Source organism: Camellia sinensis, chromosome 10 (genome assembly GCF_055761805.1).
Source record: "Camellia sinensis isolate YWXY chromosome 10, ASM5576180v1, whole genome shotgun sequence".
Taxonomy (NCBI): domain Eukaryota; kingdom Viridiplantae; phylum Streptophyta; class Magnoliopsida; order Ericales; family Theaceae; genus Camellia; species Camellia sinensis.
This window is the reverse complement of record NC_138970.1, coordinates 140,440,659-140,459,431: the sequence shown is the minus strand read 5'-3', so window position 1 is coordinate 140,459,431 and position 18,773 is coordinate 140,440,659. Positions and strand designations below refer to the sequence as shown.

Below are 18,773 nucleotides of genomic sequence, written 5' to 3'. Positions count from 1 at the left end.
TGACGGTGTGAACATTCACATTACGGGTATTTTGGTAATTATGTCACCCATAGGACTTATTGAAATATAAGAAAATAATGTGAACTAAATAGAACATAAGTCGATGAAAATGATATTTTGGTCTTCTTTTCTCAAATTGGACCTAATGGAATAGTCAAAAAGAATATGGGTTGGATGGAATAAAACTCTTAGAAAATGGATTTATAAAAAAAGCTCCCTAAAATATTACATTTAAATTATAATCATTTTATTTTTTTCTCTTTGAAAAGTTATAAAAGCTAAAAAAGCCAACCCAAACAAACTTTTTAATCGGGACTAAAATAGCCAAAAAATCAACTCATATTTTTTGGCTCAATTTGATAGGAGACATAAATAGAGACCTATTTAATTAAAAATAATGTATTAACCAAACATTATTTGCTTTCAGACTCCAACATCAAACAATTTTTTTAAAAAAAATAATAATAAATATAACAAATATATAAAAGAGAAAGAAACTTTCAATCTTTTTAGTAACTATAAATAAATTCAAATTTTGAATTTCAATATAATTATAGAATAAATTATATATTTGTAAATGATTAAATTTGGAAATCTAATTTCTCATTTACTTTTTGAATAAAGGAATGTTTATGCAAAGGTAGTTACCATACCATGGTTTCAAACAAATTTGAAACTCATTTCGAATCCAATTTTTTTGGAGTTTTTGAGAAACTCTCTGACCAATCACACTGAGGACGTACTACTTGTTAGTGGTGATGTGGTGCTTGTCGTAATAGCTCTTGAATCGGATGACGATATAGATACCACCACCTCAGAATCTCATTGCAACTCCTTGTCGTTGATAAATCACCTTCCTTTATTGCACAACTTCCTCTCCGCTCATTTACAACCATGTCGTCTCCATTCATTGCAACCTATCAAGACATCTCACATTCACTTGAGATCTGAATTCCGACCATTGTCAAAGGCAATCAATTGATGCAATTTCCTTCAACAACTTTTGATGCACATCATGACTATCATATTGTAACTAATTTTATCAAGTATTAACCAAACTCTCATCAACTAATTTGCAACCCATTCTCTGACACCATACATACCTTCAACTATTTTATTTCTTCATATTCAACAAAGGATTTTTTTATTTTTATTTTTTATTTATTTATTTATTTTATGTGGTGAAATGGGTGAGAAATGGGTATCGCAAGGAACAATGCTGTGCGCTGACCATGGGTGAGGGAAGAAAGGACAACAATGGGAGAGACGTTGTTGAACATGATGCTTATGAGAAATAAAACAATTCACATTGTTTGGTTTCTATTTTCAGAATTTATTTTTTAGAAAATTTTACTTTTTTGTTTTTCGTATTTTTTTTTTAATTTTTCTTATTTTTTTAAAATTTTTTTAGACACACCTAACATAAATACACTTAAAAAGTATAATATTTTTGAAAAAAATCTTTAAAAAATTTACTAAATACCCAAAATATAAACAAAATACAAAAATTCAATACATTTTTTTTAATATTTTTGTGTATTTATTAATTTTTTAAAATATTTTTTTACAAATATTTTACTATTTAGATACATCTAAGTAAGGTTCATCTAAAAAAGTAAAAAAATTGCTTAAAATTTTAAAAATATTCACTAAAAACAAAAAAAAAGAAAACTCAATTTTCAAAAAATTGAATTCAAAAAATTGAAACCAAACAAACTGATTATTTATTTATTTATTAAATTTTTTTTTTCAATACAATCCGAACAGTTAAATAGATGAAATGATGAAGTGGCATCATCTCATTTACAAGAATGGATAGTCCAATTTTTTGGTAAAATGTAGATAAATCACTATCTTGTTATAGTAGTAGATAGGTGGGAAGCAACGATTTGTACATGCATTTTTTATTCAAGTGTAGCAATACTTCATGCTTGTCATTTCATTCAAATCCAATTATAAAAAGGATAGTTTCGAAATCGAAGAAAAGTAGCAAAGTAGTAGAATTATTAGAAAAATAATCATATTATGATGTTTGAAGGTATAGAAGAAAAGTAGTAGAATTATTAAAAAAAATAAACATATTATGATATATTCAAAGGTTTCATACTTGTCGTTTCATTCAATTCCGATTATAAAGAGGGTATTTTTGGAATAGAAGAAAAGTAGAAAAGTAATAGAATTATTAAAAAAATAATCATATTATGACATTTGAAAGTGTTTGAATTTCAGAAGATATTTGGTTGTTCAGTAGATGTAAATTGCTGTGTGATATTTAATAAGTTTGGGAGGATATTTTCGAGATACAAAAAATGTAAAAAACATATATATTTTTTAGATTTTTAGAATAGTAGTAGAATTTTAAAACTAAATCAACACATATATTTTGCAAATTATTTAAAATGGATAAATTATTCCAAAATGTTTTTAAAGTTGGCAAATGCTAACAAGTGCTTATAGGATATTATTTACGCATGGGCAATGCTAGGGAGCTCGAAAATGAGCTCCCTCGAATCCCCCTAATTTTGTTTTTTTCTTTCAGAAACAGAGGAGGAGGAGAAGGAAGGAGGAAGGAGGAGGAAGGAGGAGGAGGAGGAGGAGAGGAACTGGAGGGGGCCATAATCACAGGGGAGGAGGAGGCGGAGGCGGAGGCGGAGGCGGAGGCAGAGGCGGGGCTGGGCTGGGCGGCGATCGGGCTGGGTTGGACGACGACGGGGACGACGATCGGGCTGGACGAAGACGACGACGGGGACCTCTCTTCTCTCTCTCTCTTTCTCTCCCTCTCCCTCTTTCTCTCTGCGACTGAACATGGAAGAAGACGAAGAAAAAAAAAATAATGCCCAAAACAACGTCGTTTTAGACATTAGGGGGATTAGGGGGGAGATTTTCGAGCTCTCAAACATTATTCTTTACGCATTGTTTGGCCATTAAAAGGTTTACTCAAAAAATTTAAAAATTCTTGTAAATTGTCATATCATTCTTTCTATATTTCTGTATATATTTTTATAAAAAATAAAAAAGTCAAATTTTGATATTATGATTGAAGTGAAAAGTATTTTGAAAATAAGTTAAATGGTTAAAAAATCTGTAAAAAAATGTTTTATATTTAACAATTTTTTATTTTTTTATTTTAAATTTGAGTTCTTAATCTTTGTTATATAAAAAACTATAATGAGTGATTAAGGTATCGTTTGGGAAGAAGGTTTCTAAGCTTTTTTGGCTATTTTAGCAACAAAAAACAAAATAGGCTATTTTAGCCATAGCAAACAAAACATTATATCTAACCCATAATCATTACACTCTTCTCTCATAAAAAAAGTCAAAAAACTAAAAAAATCTTCCCAAACAAAACTTTTTAACCCAGACTAAAATAATCAAAAAAGCTAAAAAATAAAAAAACCAACCCACTTCCCAAACCAACCTAAATTATCATTTGATGTATGGGGTTTGGAGGACATTACAGTCAACTTAAAAAAGAAAAATGCTTGGGAGCACTAATTAGTGCTCCCACTAATTAGGTGGTAGTGGGTCCCGTCATTAATGATGTGATGTTTTGGTCTTGGAGTTGTATTTTTTTTTTTTTTACTTTTTTAATGCATTAATGCTATTAGTGGTGATGTTTTTAATGGGATGAATCATTATTGCTTAAAAAACTTGTTTAATTTTGTAGATGAGAGTGACGAGGAGTGACATTGGTTTCTGTTAATGTACAGAGAGACGTGATAAGATGGTGTACAGTATAGAAAGGAACATCGGGAAAAAGTCTGCTTCAGAATTTTTTGAATGTAGGATTATATAGTAGAAATTAATTTGTATAATTTAGAGTTTATGTGAAGTGTGTGAAATATTAATTTTTAGATAATTTTTAAATTGATAAAAGTGGATTAATAGTATGAGTCGGAACACATGTGGTTGGGACTGCTGCACAATTTGTTTATTTATTTATTTTTATGTGTGTTGCTGAATACAATTTTTTTTTAAAGGCATGTTGCTGAATCCATTAAAATATAGGATAGACAGACATGTCGGGTAGATGCGCACGCGTGTGTCACGTGCACTGTTAAGTTGGACCATTACATTGGAGAGACACCCGTGGCACTGTCCCATTGAATAGTCAACTGACAAAATAAATAAATAAACAAATAAATAAAAATAAAAAAGGGTGGTGTAAACTACTTACTACTTTACACTTTGCCTTTTAACTTCACTCAATAATTCGTTTTGCAACATCTAATTTTAGCTTAAAATAAAAAAAATATTAATTTTTTAAAAAAAAGAACTAGCAAATTGTACAATTTTCTTTTTATTTTTTTTTCACATTTTTTAGTAAAAAAATCAAAAAGCCAACTTAAACATATTGGCCATGTTTAGTTTGTATTTGTGAAACAATTTTGAAAAATAATTTTTTGAAAAGAGTTTACAAATTTTAAAAATTTGTTTGATTGTATGTTTTGAAAAAAAAAATTTATAATTGAATAGATGGGTGTGAGAGAAAAATTAATTAATTAATGTGTTGGATTTAAGAGAAGGAAGGGGAGAGAGGAGAGAGAAAAAATGATTGATTGATTTCTAATAGAGAGAAAAATAATTTTGAATTTTTTTTTTCAAAAATTTTCAACCAAACAAATTTTTAATTTTTATTTTTTCAAAAATTGTCTCTCAAGAGACAAATTAAACAAAACTATTAATTTTTTTACCTCATATTTTAAGCCAACAAACAAATCAATTACTAACATGTTCCTAAATGAGTCCTACTGATTTACCTTTTAATAAAGTTAAATAGATCGAATTAATGTACATAGTGAAAAAATATAAAAATAAATAACTTAAGGTATACATTCCCGTTTAAAAGAAATAATAATAATATTTTTTATTTATATAATAAACAAATTATTGATAAAAAGTTAAACTTTGAGTTATATGAATTAAAATATCAAGGTTATTAATTTATCCTAAAAAATAATACATTTCTATTAGTCATTCAAAAAAAATACCATAATAATTTCATTTATGCTAAAATTTATATCTTGTACCCTTGATTATCTATCACATGCAATAATTCTATTTATTAAAATACAGGCCAGTATAATTAAAAAAAATTGCTTAGGAGATTTGTTGTATGTTTTTTTTTTTTTTTTTTTTTTTTTCTTCAAACTTTAAGAATGGTTAGAGTAATTCACCCTATACAATAGTTTGAATACTGATTTTTTTTATCATTTTTTTTATTTGTATTATTAGTCTCAGAGGTAATGAGTTATTAATATAGAGTTTTATTTTATTTTTGTGTCTAACAAAAAAAAAAAAAATTGATAACAAATTTCGGGTTTTTTTCCCCCTCTTTAGTTGTAAATATTTTATATTAATTTAAAAACAACTAAAATAAATTTTGTAGTTTAAGAACACTAAGGACAACTAAAATATATTTGTTAGTAACCGTCAATGAATACTTTCAGCCGCTAGCAACAACTTTCAGTTGTCAGTGACCATTTTGCGGTGTCTTTGGTGAAGTGAATTTTCACTGTGCTAGGTCAGTGCAATTTCATTACTTTCAAAATTAAATTTTTTTAATTAATGGGTAAGAATTAAAAAAATTAAAATTAAATTGAATTTTGACTGTATTGTTACATTGAAATTTGTTTTGACTTTAATGAAATTTCATTAACTTTAAATTGTTATTATATTAATTTAAATGTAGATTAATTCTGCAAAATTTCACTGACTATATTCAATCAAATGTCACTGAATTATCAATGAAATTTCACTAATCAAAACCATTGAAATTTCATGGACCTATACTACAAAGTCGGTCACATTTGAATAACTAATTTCATGCACACTTAACAAAATTTTAATGTCTTTACATCATTACAATTAAAAGTTTAAAATCTTTAATTTCACGGTAAGAAATTTCTTAGAATTAAATTTCTGACAGTGAAATTTTTTGTGTGAATTTTTAAATTTCATTGACTATTAGTGAAAGTTCATAAATTTGACATAGTGAAATTTCTTTGTGACATTTTACACTATTCGATAATGAAAACAGAGATGGTATAGATTTGGATCAACGGAAGAAGAAAGAGGAATAACAAGATGAAGACGGTAGTGGTGGCAAAACAAATACAACTGAGGTGGTCAGGACATATGTGAACGTTGAACAATGGTAATGACAAACATTGAGAAACTATAGAGTTACGGTAGTGAATTGTGCAAATGTTGATAAATGATTGGAGCCTAAATGTTATATATTTAGCCCCTTAAAATATATTTTATTAGTTTATTTATTTTTATTATTTTATAATTTTATATATTTTATATGTTTTTATATATTTTGAGTGCTTATATAAAAATTAATATAAATAATACATTTTAAATATTATTATATTAAAAAGATGCAAAGTATTTAATTGTGCACCCTCTTCACTCACGCTGCCTCTAACTTTTATATATATATATATATATATATAAGTTTATATTATTTATTTTTTGCTTTGTTTTGTTGACTTGCTGGTGATGCTTTGCCCATAAAAGACAAAGCAATTCAAGGCGAATGGGGCAGCTGAGAGTAGCGGCGGAGTCAAAAAAAAATTAAGGTAGAAAGGGTATTTATTAATTATAATTTTTTATTTAAAAAAATCATGACCAATATTAAGATAATAATAATTTTATGAGTTAAATTTAAATATAAGAAATTAAAAATCATTATTGATAGGAACAAATCAAAATTCTATAATAGTGTGCAATAGCTCGATGCGGAATGATAATGTAAGTTTGTAATTTTAGTACAAAAAATTATGGATCAAAATTTCTAATTTTGGAAAATAAAAACACATCATTTATAGTACAAATTATTATAAAATCTATTTAATTTTTATTTGACAGAAAATATTAAAGAGATGATATTACTTATAAATGATGTGTTTTGAATGAAAATTATTAAATATTCTTAGAGGACCATATGGCGTTGCGTATGTGATATTCAAAGCATGAGAAATCACAAATCACACTAAGGCCTCGTTTGGGAACAGGCTAATTTAGTAACTTTTTGGCTATTTGGCTAAAAATGTAGGTAAAAAAAACTTGTATGTTTGGGATGACTTTTTGGCTAATTACGAAAAGATGTGCAAAAAGTAGAGAGAAAAGAGAATCTTTGACTTTTTGGTATGAGTTGTTGGCTTTTTGGCTAATTTAGTAACTTTTTGGCTAATTGGCTAAAATAGCCTCTTGCCAAACGAGGCCTAAGTAATTTGTCAACTACCTGAAAATAATGAGTTAATTATATTCAATCCATACGATTTTCCACTACACTATTGGTTTAGACTACTACATAAACAATATCATATGGTGCTTTCAAAGTATCAAATAGCTACTTATTGTGAACAATATAATAAATCCTTGGTCAAATAACACGTTAAGAAAAAAAAGAATACATTTTGTATATGATTACAAAATAAAAGCAAAAAAAGTTCAAAATTGAGGGGGGCATGTGACCCCCTGGGCCTTTTTTGGCTTCGCCAGGGCATGAGCTGAAGATCTGCGAGAGAGAAAGAAAAGTAAAAAAAAAGAAAAGAAAGAAGGAAAGAAAGAGAGAGTGAGAAGGTTAGAATGTATATATTTTTTAGTGGTTGTAATAATTGTATGTGGAACTAATTTCCATATCTTAGGGTTAAGATGAAACTCTGATCAAGTAATTGGGATATTTTGTATTTAATTTTGTAGATTTTTAATTGATTGGGGTACTGTTGTATAACTCAGATATTTGTGTAAATATTGTTTTATCAAATTATGTTTTCACTGGTCATGAATACATGTTGCACAATTGTTTTCACTGCTTGTGTATTGAAATGGTTAGACGAGTCATACCTAGTAAAATGGGTTGTGCATCAACAGTAGTTCAGTTCATTTTAGGTTAGTTTATTTTAGTGGTGACAGTTTGTGCTAAGTAAAAATGATTTGTGATTTTAAAACACAAATCTTTTTAAGTGATGTGTCCCGACCAAGATATATCGCAGTACCCATTTCAATGATTTTCTACAACCTAAATACAATAACCCCTAATTACAAGGTCAGTGTGGATTCTAGATCCTAAGTTTTTTTTTTTCCCTCAATTTTCCTTTCCAAAACCAAAATTTTGAACTAAAACAACTTGCCCTAGTCTCCGTGGTTTGACACCCATTCTTAACTGCTACATTTCGTAATAGTAGTTGTTACCAGTTTTATTCATTTTATTTTGGTGTGCAAACGACAACATCAAATTTTGACACTGTGGTCGAGGACTTCTGGTAAGTTTTCTTTTTTCAGAAATTTCAATTAGTTTTTTTTACTGATTTTTCTTTTTGTGCAGATTTTCTTGTGCAGGTGAACTAAAAAAATAAAAATAAAAAAAATAAAAAAAAATAAAAAATCATACTGTACCATTGAGGAAATATCCATGCTGGACATATAATTTGTGGGATATTTACCTTTGCTGGATACTAGTGGATGACCTTTGCTGGACATATAACTTTGAGGATATAAAACATAAAAAATAAAATTCTGACTATTAACTACTGGCTACTAACATTTATTTTATTGCAATTTACTTTATCATATTCTTTTTTCTTTGAGAGGTCTTATACCCCCTTTTATTTTTATCGTACTTTTATTTATTGCAATTTAATTTTCCTTAAAGGGTAGTTTACGACTCCAGACATGTTATACATTTATTTTATTATCTTGTAAAGTGTTATTTAAGTTTTGTTGTTCTAATTTGTAGGTGTTTTCTTTCTTTGTACTGTCGTTAAATAATAATAATAATAATAATAATAATAATAATAATAAAATAAATAAAAAAAGTGTGACTGTGTTGTATGCACGGTTGTTGTTCTTGTCTTTCAAAATTATTGTGCGACCTTGAACTAGAGCGGACCTTAGAAATCTCCAAAAATATAAATCGACTTTAGCAATGGCTGAAGCAATAGTTGACTAACCTAGGTCACTGAAGGCACATTTTACCCCTACCGCTGATGTTTCATCATCTTGCATCCGATTGCCGATTACCGATGCAACCCATTATGAGATTAAGCCTAGTACCATTCAAATGCTTTCATCTTTTCATGGGCTTAGTAATTGTGACATCCCAAATTTTTTTTGAAACGTCATAAGATTTAAATAACAATAATTTGCTAGATAAAATTTTAACTACTAATTAGGAACTTTTAAATTCTTACATAGTCAAGGTCCAACAACAAAATAAAACTACAAGTTCACACACAACATCACAACATAGTTAAATACTAATACAAGAGATAACAGGATTTTATTTTGATAAAATCTTGACTCTAAGTTAGCCAAGGTTCAATATTAGCAGCAGCTTCAATTTCAGCCTCAGTCCCTTCCTCGACATAATCTGGCATGAAACGCCAGGGCAACAAAAATATATGCCATGAGTTTTGTAACACAGTAAGAAAACATAACCAACCTACCATTCTTTTTGAAAAAAATAATGAGATTATAAACACAAGATAATAATATAATCGTAGACATAAATTACAACCATTAAAATAATTCAAATAATTTTAATAACTTAGGTGACCATTGAAATCTCACTAAAGAGGTTTAACTTTCTTTTTTTTTTTTTTTTTTTTGATAACTCAGGTATCCCAACAGCCGAAGCATGGGACTAATCCTGAGGGCCCTGAAGTTAACGACCGGGCAAACCTCCAGTGGCCCGCACAGTAACCCGTGGGGAGTGGGATTCGAACTTGGGACCTCCAAGAGGAGCAAACTCCCAGACCCCAGGTTTTCTTCCCTCACCCACTGGGCCACCCTTGCGGGTTACTAAAGAGGTTTAACTTATCAACCACTAAGTCATGGCCATGGTTAATTTAGAACCCCCCCTTGTCCAAATATTCAAGAACTATTAAAGATGCCCACGTCCAGAGTTATATACCCAAGCCGTGACGTCCGTGGTCTGTCCCAACGGAACGGTCTGCCAGGGGTACGTAACTTTCCTGCGTGCCACCTACACGTCCACCCTTATTCCAAAACCAAATACCGATAAGGGTTCAAATAAGCCCCGTGCCATCTTAGGGTTTTGCGACACAATTTACTTAAAAATTATTAAAAATCAGGGCTCACCCTGTATACCCGGTATTAACCCTCTATCGGTAACATTATTCATTTAGATTAATTCATAGATCAAACCCATAATCTAAAAATTTATCATGAAACTAGACTTCTCAAATTTCATCTTTTAGTTAGAAATTAACAGATTTGGCTTAGTATAGAATTTTAAATAAATTTTCAAATACATAGTAAAATCTGTCTCACAGTTTCAGATTTAGTTAAAAATTTGTATAAATTCGTAGAAAGCTCAAAAATTGTTACCAAATTTTCTGGATGAAGTAGACATAATTATCAACAACTTTGTAGAAGAAATCATCTCTAAATTTTGAATATAAAATTGTCTAAAAATTCGGACAACATTCTGGTAGATTCAAAACAGATTATTCTCAACACAGTTTCAGATTTAGCTAAAATTTTGTATAAATGCGTAGAAAGCTCAAAAGTTGTTACCAAAATTTTTGGATGAACTAGATATCATTACCAACAACTTTGTAGAAGAAATCATCTCGAAATTTTGAGTATAAAATTGTCTAAAAATTCGGGCAAACATGCTGGCAGATTCAAAACAGATTATTCTCAACACAGTTTCAGATTTGGTAAAAAAATTTGAATAAATTCTTAGAAAGCTCAAAAACTGTTGCCAAAATTTCTGGATGAACTAGACATCATTATCAACAACTTTGTAGAAGAAATCATCTCGAAATTTTGAATATAAAATTATCTAAAAATTTGGGCAACATTCTGACAGATTCAAAACAGATTATTCTCAACACAGTTTAGACAATTTATCATATATAATCTGAAAATTTCAAATATATAAAAAAAAATGAGAGGATTGAGAGGGTTTTCTTACTTAACAGTACGATTCAAATGGGTGATGAACTGGTAGAAAAATTTTGCTTCCTTAACCTTCCCCTCTTCTTTTTCTTCTATTGAATCTCTCCTCACCCGTATATACTTCTTCTTTTGTTTGTATGTGTCCATGAACTAAGTCTACCTATGATATATATAGGCAGATCTCTCTCTCTCTCTCTCTCTCTCTCTCTCTCTCTCTCTTTTCATGATGTTATTCCCTGCCATAAACTTCACTCTACCCAAAAGCCATCATTTGGTGGAATTCACCAAGCCAACATGCAAGTTAGCATGTGGCATACCCTTGCCACCGAATCTGATTCTCCTATATTTATTTATTTATTATTTTTTTTACACTATTATATATTTTAGGTAGATTCTGAATAACATAATTAATTAATTTATTTTCTTTTAAGAATAATTTAAATATTGGTTTTTACAATCTACCCTCCTAAAAAAAAAATTTCGTCCTCGAAATTAATTCGTACTTTTAGACTCAAAAAGTTGAGGGTAATTGGCACGCATCATATTTTCTTGCTCCCATGTTGACTCTTCCATCCCACGATGTCTCCAGAGAACTCGAACCAACGGTATAGTTTTACCTCGTAATTTCTTCTCGTGACGATCTAAAATTTTGACAGGCTTTTCTTCAAATGCCGCGTCTTCATCAAGATTAATTTCCTCCCAATTGATGATGCGAGAAGAGTGTGGCTCATATTTCCGTAGCATAGAGACATGAAAAACATTATGTACTCCAACCAGTTGAGGGGTAGAGCCAAACGGTATGCCACTTCTCCTATTTTGTCTAGGATTTCGAAAGGCTCAATGAAGCGTGGTGACAACTTTCCCTTCTTTCTGAAACGAACAACTCCTCGGCGAGGCTATATTTTCAGAAACACATGATCTCTAACTTTAAATGCTAAAGGTCTTCTCCTTTGATCTGCATAGCTTTACTGCCTACTTTGAGCGGTCTCGACCCTTTGCCTAATTAGTTTCACCTTCTTGGTAGTTTCTTGAACTAACTCTGGCCCTAAAAGAGGTGTTTCTCCGACTTCTGTCCAACATATTGGTGATCGGCAAGGCCGTCCGTACAAAGCTTCATACGGTGCCATACCAATACTTGCTTGAAAATAGTTATTGTAAGAGAATTCGACTAGTGGTATGTGTTTCTCCCAACTACCTTTAAAGTCGATCACACAAGCTCGAAACATGTCTTCTAAAGTCTGAATTGTTCTTTCTGATTGACCATCAGTTTGAGGGTGAAAAGCTGTACTAAAACACAACTCTGTACTCAAGGCTTTTTGCAGACTTTGCCAGAATTATGACGTAAAACGAGAATCACGATCTGATACTATTGAGACTGGTACTCCGTGCAATCTAATAATTTCTCAAATAAATAATCGACTTAAAGATTCGAGTGTGCCTGCTGGTCCTATTGGTAGGAAATGTGTCGTCTTAGTTAATCGATCAACCACCACCCAAATGCCATCATGGCCTTGCGGCGACCAGGGTAATCCCGTTACAAAATCCATTGTTATGTGTTCCCATTTCCACTTAGATATTGGTAAAGGTTGGAGTTTCCCTGCCGGCTTTTGATGTTCTGCCTTCACTTGCTGACACGTCAAGCACTTAGATACGAATTGAGCAACGTCCTTCTTCATTCCACTCCACCAATACTGTCGCTTAAGATCCTGGTACATCTTGTTTCCTCCAGGATGAACCGCAAAAACCGAATGGTGAAATTCTTTAAGTACTTTGTCTCTAAATTGTTCGATGTTTGGCACAAAAATTCTACCTAAATACCTTAAACTACCATCCTGGTGGAGCGTCTAATCTGGTGAAGATTCCCCGGACACTAATCGGGCCTTGATGAAGTCGGTCTCTTGATCAAATCTTTGGGCTTCCAACACTTTGGTAAGAAGTTGGGGTGTTGTAACCATTGTAAACAACCTACCCTTCCCATTTTGAGCCTCTGGTTGTAACTTAAACCCATTCACGGTGCTTACCATTTCCCATTCTTTAATTGATATGCTGGCTACAATCTCTCTTGTCTTTCGACTTAGTGCATCTGCTACAACATTAGCCTTCCCGGGATGGTAAGACAAGGTGAATTGGTAATCTTCAAGGTACTCCATCCAGCGTCTCTGCCTCATGTTCAAATCTCTTTGTGTGAACAAGTACATCAAGCTTTTGTGATCGGTAAATATCTCAAATTTTTCGCCATAAAGGTAATGTCGCCAAGTCTTAAGTGCATAGACCACAACCACCAACTCCAGATCGTGAGTAGGATAATTTTTCTCATGATTCTTCAATTGTCTTGATCCGTAAGCTACTACCTTCCCGTTTTGCATTAACACACTACCTAACCCTTCTTTAGAGGCATCACAATACACAGTATAGCGATCCCGGGTTTACCCTTGTCGAACAGTGATCCGGACATGTGTCCGTGGATGTTGGTAGTTGTTTATTATCTTGTTTACATCCTTTTTACTTTGTATATTTGAGTTATAGGATGTGTTGGGCAGGTTTGTTACAGGTTGGTTGTGTTTGGGAGCCTAGTGCTGCTGCCCAGATTTTTGGACCTTCGCTCGAGCGAGGAGTTGGTCGCTCGAGCGAGAGTTGAGTTCGTGTCTGGTGGATCGAGCCAGGGTGGCTTCGCTCGAGCGAGCGATTACGCCTGGTTCTGGACCTGAGAGTTGCATTTCTTGGCTCGAGTGAGCTTTCTTCGCTCGAGCGGTCTGGTTTGTTCTTCGCTTGAGCGAGAGGTCTGTCGCTCGAGCGTGCTTCTGGTTGCAGACCTGAGGGTTTGAGTTGTTAGCTCGAGCGAGCATTCTTTCGCTCGAGCGCACTTCTGAGTTTTTGGCTCGAGCGAGAACTTCTTGGCTCGAGCGAGAGTTTTCTGTGTCTGGTCGCTCGAGCGACAAAGTCTTCGCTCGAGCGAGCGTGTTTTATATCAGCGGACAGTAGCGTTTTTGAACATCACTTTTTCACTTTCTTTTTTGATCAAACCCTAGATCCGAGACTCTCTCTCTCTAAACTTACACTCTCTCTAAGATTTGATCTCGCTAGAGTGTGAACCTAGCCTAGGGCATTTGTTAAAAAGATAGAGGGCGTTGAGAGCTTCGATTTAATCTGAAAAAGTTTGGATTTGGAACACGTTGATCTTCGAGTTTTCATCTCCTTTTTGGCTCAAACTTCGAGGTAGGGATATCCTACTCCTCTCTATGGATTTTGTCTTTAAATTTTAGTATTTTGAGATGTTGGGGTTGGTTTGGTAATTTTGTGAAAGTTTGGGGCTTTTTGTATTATTTTACAAAAGTTGGGGTTTTATTCATAATAAACCTAGATGCATATTTGGCATAGAGAAATGGAATAAATGTTGAATCATTGGTGAAAATGGAACCTAAGGGTTGAAATGTTAATTATGGATAATGACCTACTTACATTGTTTGATTAATTTGGATAATTAATTATGAGAAATGAGGAAATGAAATGTTGATTGAATATCCATTGTGCATTTATTTTCTGTTTAGAAATAACTACTTTGGGCTATCGGTAGAGGATAGTCGTGATTGTTGTAGACAATGCATGATGATTAGGCAAACGGAAACTAATCAATGGAATGTGTCATGGAACTTGACGGTTGATAGAATACATTAACTGTATGTATTGAGTGATTGTATATAGAACCAATGTGTTTGTATACGTTATGTGTAGAGGAGGAGATGGGGGATGTACTCCGCGGTTTAGGGGAAGATGGGGGATGTACCTCTAAACCGGATAGTGTTGGGAGAAGATAGGGGATGAACTCCGTAGATACAGCTCATATGCTTGTCTAGAGAAGTGAAGATAGAGCTCTTATGCTTATCTTTGTGAAGTGTGGATATAGCTTATATGCTTATCTGTGAATGTAGATATTGTTGTTATACATATCTGTTGAGAATGTGGATAGAGTTTATATGCCTATCTGTTGAAAAAGGGAAAATGAAAAGTAACTTGGACTCATAAGTCGTATGACATAAATATGTGATTTATGTGAATGTATCAGTGTTGGCCATCTATCAATTGCTAATCTTTTAGTCATTGTTCATAGTTGGTTTAGTATATTTCTGCTGGGCTGTGGCTCACCCTATTTAGGAATATCATTTTCAGGTACAGGTAGCATGCCACCTCCAAGGACATAGCTTGGGAGGCTAGAGGCGGACATACTTTTGTCGTTTTACTTTTGATGTATTACATGTAAATTCAAGCCAAGGGCTTAATGTGTATGAGTTAGTACTCTTTTGTTGTAACCAAGTGTTAACTTGGAAAGCTGTAAGCCCTTAGGGCATTTGTTTTTGTTGTTAACATGTAATACTTAGGTAATGGAATTCAGAAAAATGGAAGAATGTGGAACTTTTACATATCAATGCATGTCTTATTTGTTGGGTTTAATGTTATTATTTTGAGGGCGTTACACACAGTGTACCCAACGTCACGTTCGGGTATGATTAATATAGGAGCGCTTGTCAGTCTCTTCTTGAGTTCTTGAAATGACTGCTCACACGCTTCGTTCCATTCAAACTTTACTCCTTTTTGCGTTAGGCGTGTCATCGGCTTGGCTAATTTGGAGAAATCTTGAATGAATCTCCTATAATAACCTGCTAATCCCAAGAAACTACGAATCTCAAACGTATTCTTAGGTTGTTTCCACCCCATTACTGCTTCTATTTTAGTAGGATCCATTGACATTCCTGATTCAGACTCAACATGACCTAAGAGTTTTACTTCCTTCAACCAAAATTCACATTTGCTAGCTTTAGCATATAATTGGTTCTCTCTTAGAATTTGCAAAACGGTTATCAGATGTTGCTCGTGGTCTTCCTCCGATCGTGAGTATATCAAAATATCGTCAATGAATACTACCACAAATTGGTCCAAATAGGGTGTAAAAATTTTGTTCATTAAACTCATGAATACCCCAGGCGCATTCGTCAAACCAAATGGCATTACCACAAACTCATAGTGGCCATAACGGGTTTGAAACGCAGTTTTGGGTATAACTTCTCATCTGACACGAAGTTGGTGATATCCCGACCTAAGGTCAATTTTGGAAAAACATTTTGAACCTCTTAATTGATCGAACAAGTCATCAATTCTGGGTAAGGGATATCGATTTTTAATGGTGGCTCGATTTAGTTGTCGATAATCGATGCACAATCTTAAGGTTCCATCTTTCTTCTTCGCGAATAATGTTGGCACTCCCCAAGGAAATGTACTTGGTCTGCTAAACTTTTTATTCAACAGTTCTTGCAATTGCTCCTTTAATTCTCGAAGTTCAACTGGCGCCATACGATGTGGTGCTATTGAAATCGGTGAAGTCCCAGGTTGAAGCTCAATCGTGAAATCTACGTCTCGTTTTGGGGGTAATCCCGGTAATTCATCAGGGAAAACGTCAGCGTATTCACACACCACATGGGGTAATCCTGGATCCTTTTGATTTTCATCTTCCAAAATTAGGCTTGCCAACCATCCGGTTAGTTGATCATGCCATCGTGACTTGCGACACGTTGGAGTTAGAGAATCTTGTCTATCTCCTTTAAATTGAACTTTCGTGCCGTTAAGGGGGGATGCTATCACTGTCTTACAGTAACAATCAATAATGGCTTGATGAACTGACAACCAGTCCATTCCTAGGATGACGTCAAAATCAGACATATCCATAACTCTTAGATCACAGATCAAATATGAACCAGAGATTTCTAGCTCACAAGATTTACATACTAGATTTACTCGGGTTTGACCTCCTAAGGGTGAAGCGACACTCATAGCTATGTCTAACGCTTCTGGTTCTAAACCCAAACTTGTCACACATGCAGTGGATATAAAAGAATGCGAAGCTCCAGAATCAAACAATACTTTAACCCAAGAATTCATAAGGATTAACATACCTTGAATTACTGATGGGTTATCAACATTTTCTTCTTCTTGGAGAGCATACATTCTCCCCACTGCTTGTTGGTTAGTCTCTCCTGGTTTCTTTCAATTTTCAGCTCCTTGTAGTTGTGTTCTTGGTCGGCCTACATTCCTAGAGGCTTGTGGCTGCCCCTTGTTGGTCTGAGTATTTTGAGTAGGCTTAGAACCTTGCCCTGGTTGGCATTTGTTGTATTGTTGTGCCCCTCGCTGATCCATAAAATACTCCCCACCTTGAGGACACTCACTTCGACGATGCCCCGGTTGACCACATCTGAAACATCTTCCTTTCCACTCATTTACAAAGTTTCCTTCTTGCTGGTTTCCTCGATTCTGCCTTTGTTGCTGCTGTATCCCTTCGGCATAAGGTGCTGGTGCAGGATGGTTTCTGGTGTTGTGGACTGGACCTCCTCTGCGTGGTTGGTTGTTGTTCCTTGATCGTTGATTTCGAGTGTGCTCGGAATCTGCTAATTCTCGCTCCACAATTAAAGCTCGATCCACCATTTGAGCATAGGTGGAAAGTTGCACTGCGATCAACCTTCCTCTAATGTCTATATCCAAACCCCATTCAAATCGCCTAACCTTATCCTCTTCATTTGCTACTATGGCTGAAGCGTACCATGAAAGAGCTTCAAAACGGTTCGCATATTGAGCGACTGGCATTTTTCCTTGTTTCAGTTGGAGGAACTCTTGAATCATTTCTTGTCTTAGCGAGTTAGGAAAATACTTTTCCATGAACAGGTCTTCGAACTGTCTCCAAGTTAATGTCTCTACTTGTTGAGTACTTTTGATCATTTCCCACCAATGATCTGCTTCCCCTTCCATTTGAAATGCCGTCATGGTCACTCTATCTTGTTCGTTTCGGATGTCGGAAGTATCTAGCAACTTCTTAATTTGTCTTAACCAAGCTTTAGCTTCAGCTTCATGGGGGTTTGATCCACCAAGGAATTTGTGGAGACGTAGCTTTTCAAATTTTGCTATCATTTCCGATTTGTTTTGATCTTGGTTTCGGGGTGGTATATTGCTTGCCCTATCAGCAATCGCGCGTATAATTCGAGCGACATCGCCATCAGACACTCCATCACCATTACCGTTGTTATTATTTCTTGTTCGTCCAGCCATTCTGCATGATGGGATTTTTTTTTCTTTAGTAATTCGTGATTTGTTCATTTATTTATTATCATTATTATTATTATTATTATTATTATTATTATTATTATTATTATTATTATTATTATTATTATTATTATTATTATATTTATGTGCAAGGATAGTAAAAAAAAAAAATTCATTAATTAGATTAGATAAGCTGCAATTAGCAAAATACAAATAAAACAAAGAAAAAGATTAAATAACATACTACGGGCAAAAGATAGCCCCTACAATCTGAGTTAACTCCTACACTCACAATTCTAAACTAGGCAATTTTACATATGAGCATACAAAACAATCGGTTAGCCTAGTTTATAATTCCATTAAGACCCCTTAAAATAGCCAAGGAAAGTCTCTCCACACAAGGGCTTCCGGCTCCCATGTGGCTTGGAAAAGCCCCATGAATCGCCACAACACCCTCATGAAGATAGCAGTTTCGCACACATGATGCCCTAGCAACTGCACCGGCTCCTCCCGATAGGTCCTCCAGTCTCCAAAGTCCACTGACCCATCTCTCCTCACAATTTTGCTTGGGTCGGCATGATATACCGAAGGCTCCAAAAGTCAAAAAGGTTGCCCAACCTATCGGTGAAACCATCCGAGAAGGGGCCTAATTGATATACCCAGGGAGTCTCTTGCCTTAGAATTTGGACAGGTCCAATATAGGTACCCACCCAACTCTCAGCTTTCCAAGCACAACCTCTTAGGGGATAAAG

General features: G+C 33.6%; 2 protein-coding genes across 2 annotated transcripts; both read right to left on the bottom strand.

Annotated features, from left to right (window-relative positions):
* Nucleotides 1–12,782: 12,782 nt before the first annotated feature.
* LOC145800726 (uncharacterized) lies at nucleotides 12,783–16,935 on the bottom strand. Its single transcript, XM_082890457.1, has 3 exons — nucleotides 16,212–16,935; nucleotides 15,655–15,854; nucleotides 12,783–13,097 (listed from the first exon to the last, which is right to left on the bottom strand). The coding sequence occupies exons 1-3, from the start codon at nucleotides 16,933–16,935 to the stop codon at nucleotides 12,783–12,785; spliced, it is 1,239 nt and encodes a 412-aa protein (XP_082746583.1).
* Nucleotides 16,936–16,974: 39 nt separating this feature from the next.
* Nucleotides 16,975–18,027, bottom strand: LOC145800725 (uncharacterized). Its single transcript, XM_082890456.1, has one exon. It carries the CDS (start codon nucleotides 18,025–18,027, stop codon nucleotides 16,975–16,977), a length of 1,053 nt encoding a protein of 350 aa, XP_082746582.1.
* Between the last annotated feature and the right edge of the window lie 746 nt (nucleotides 18,028–18,773).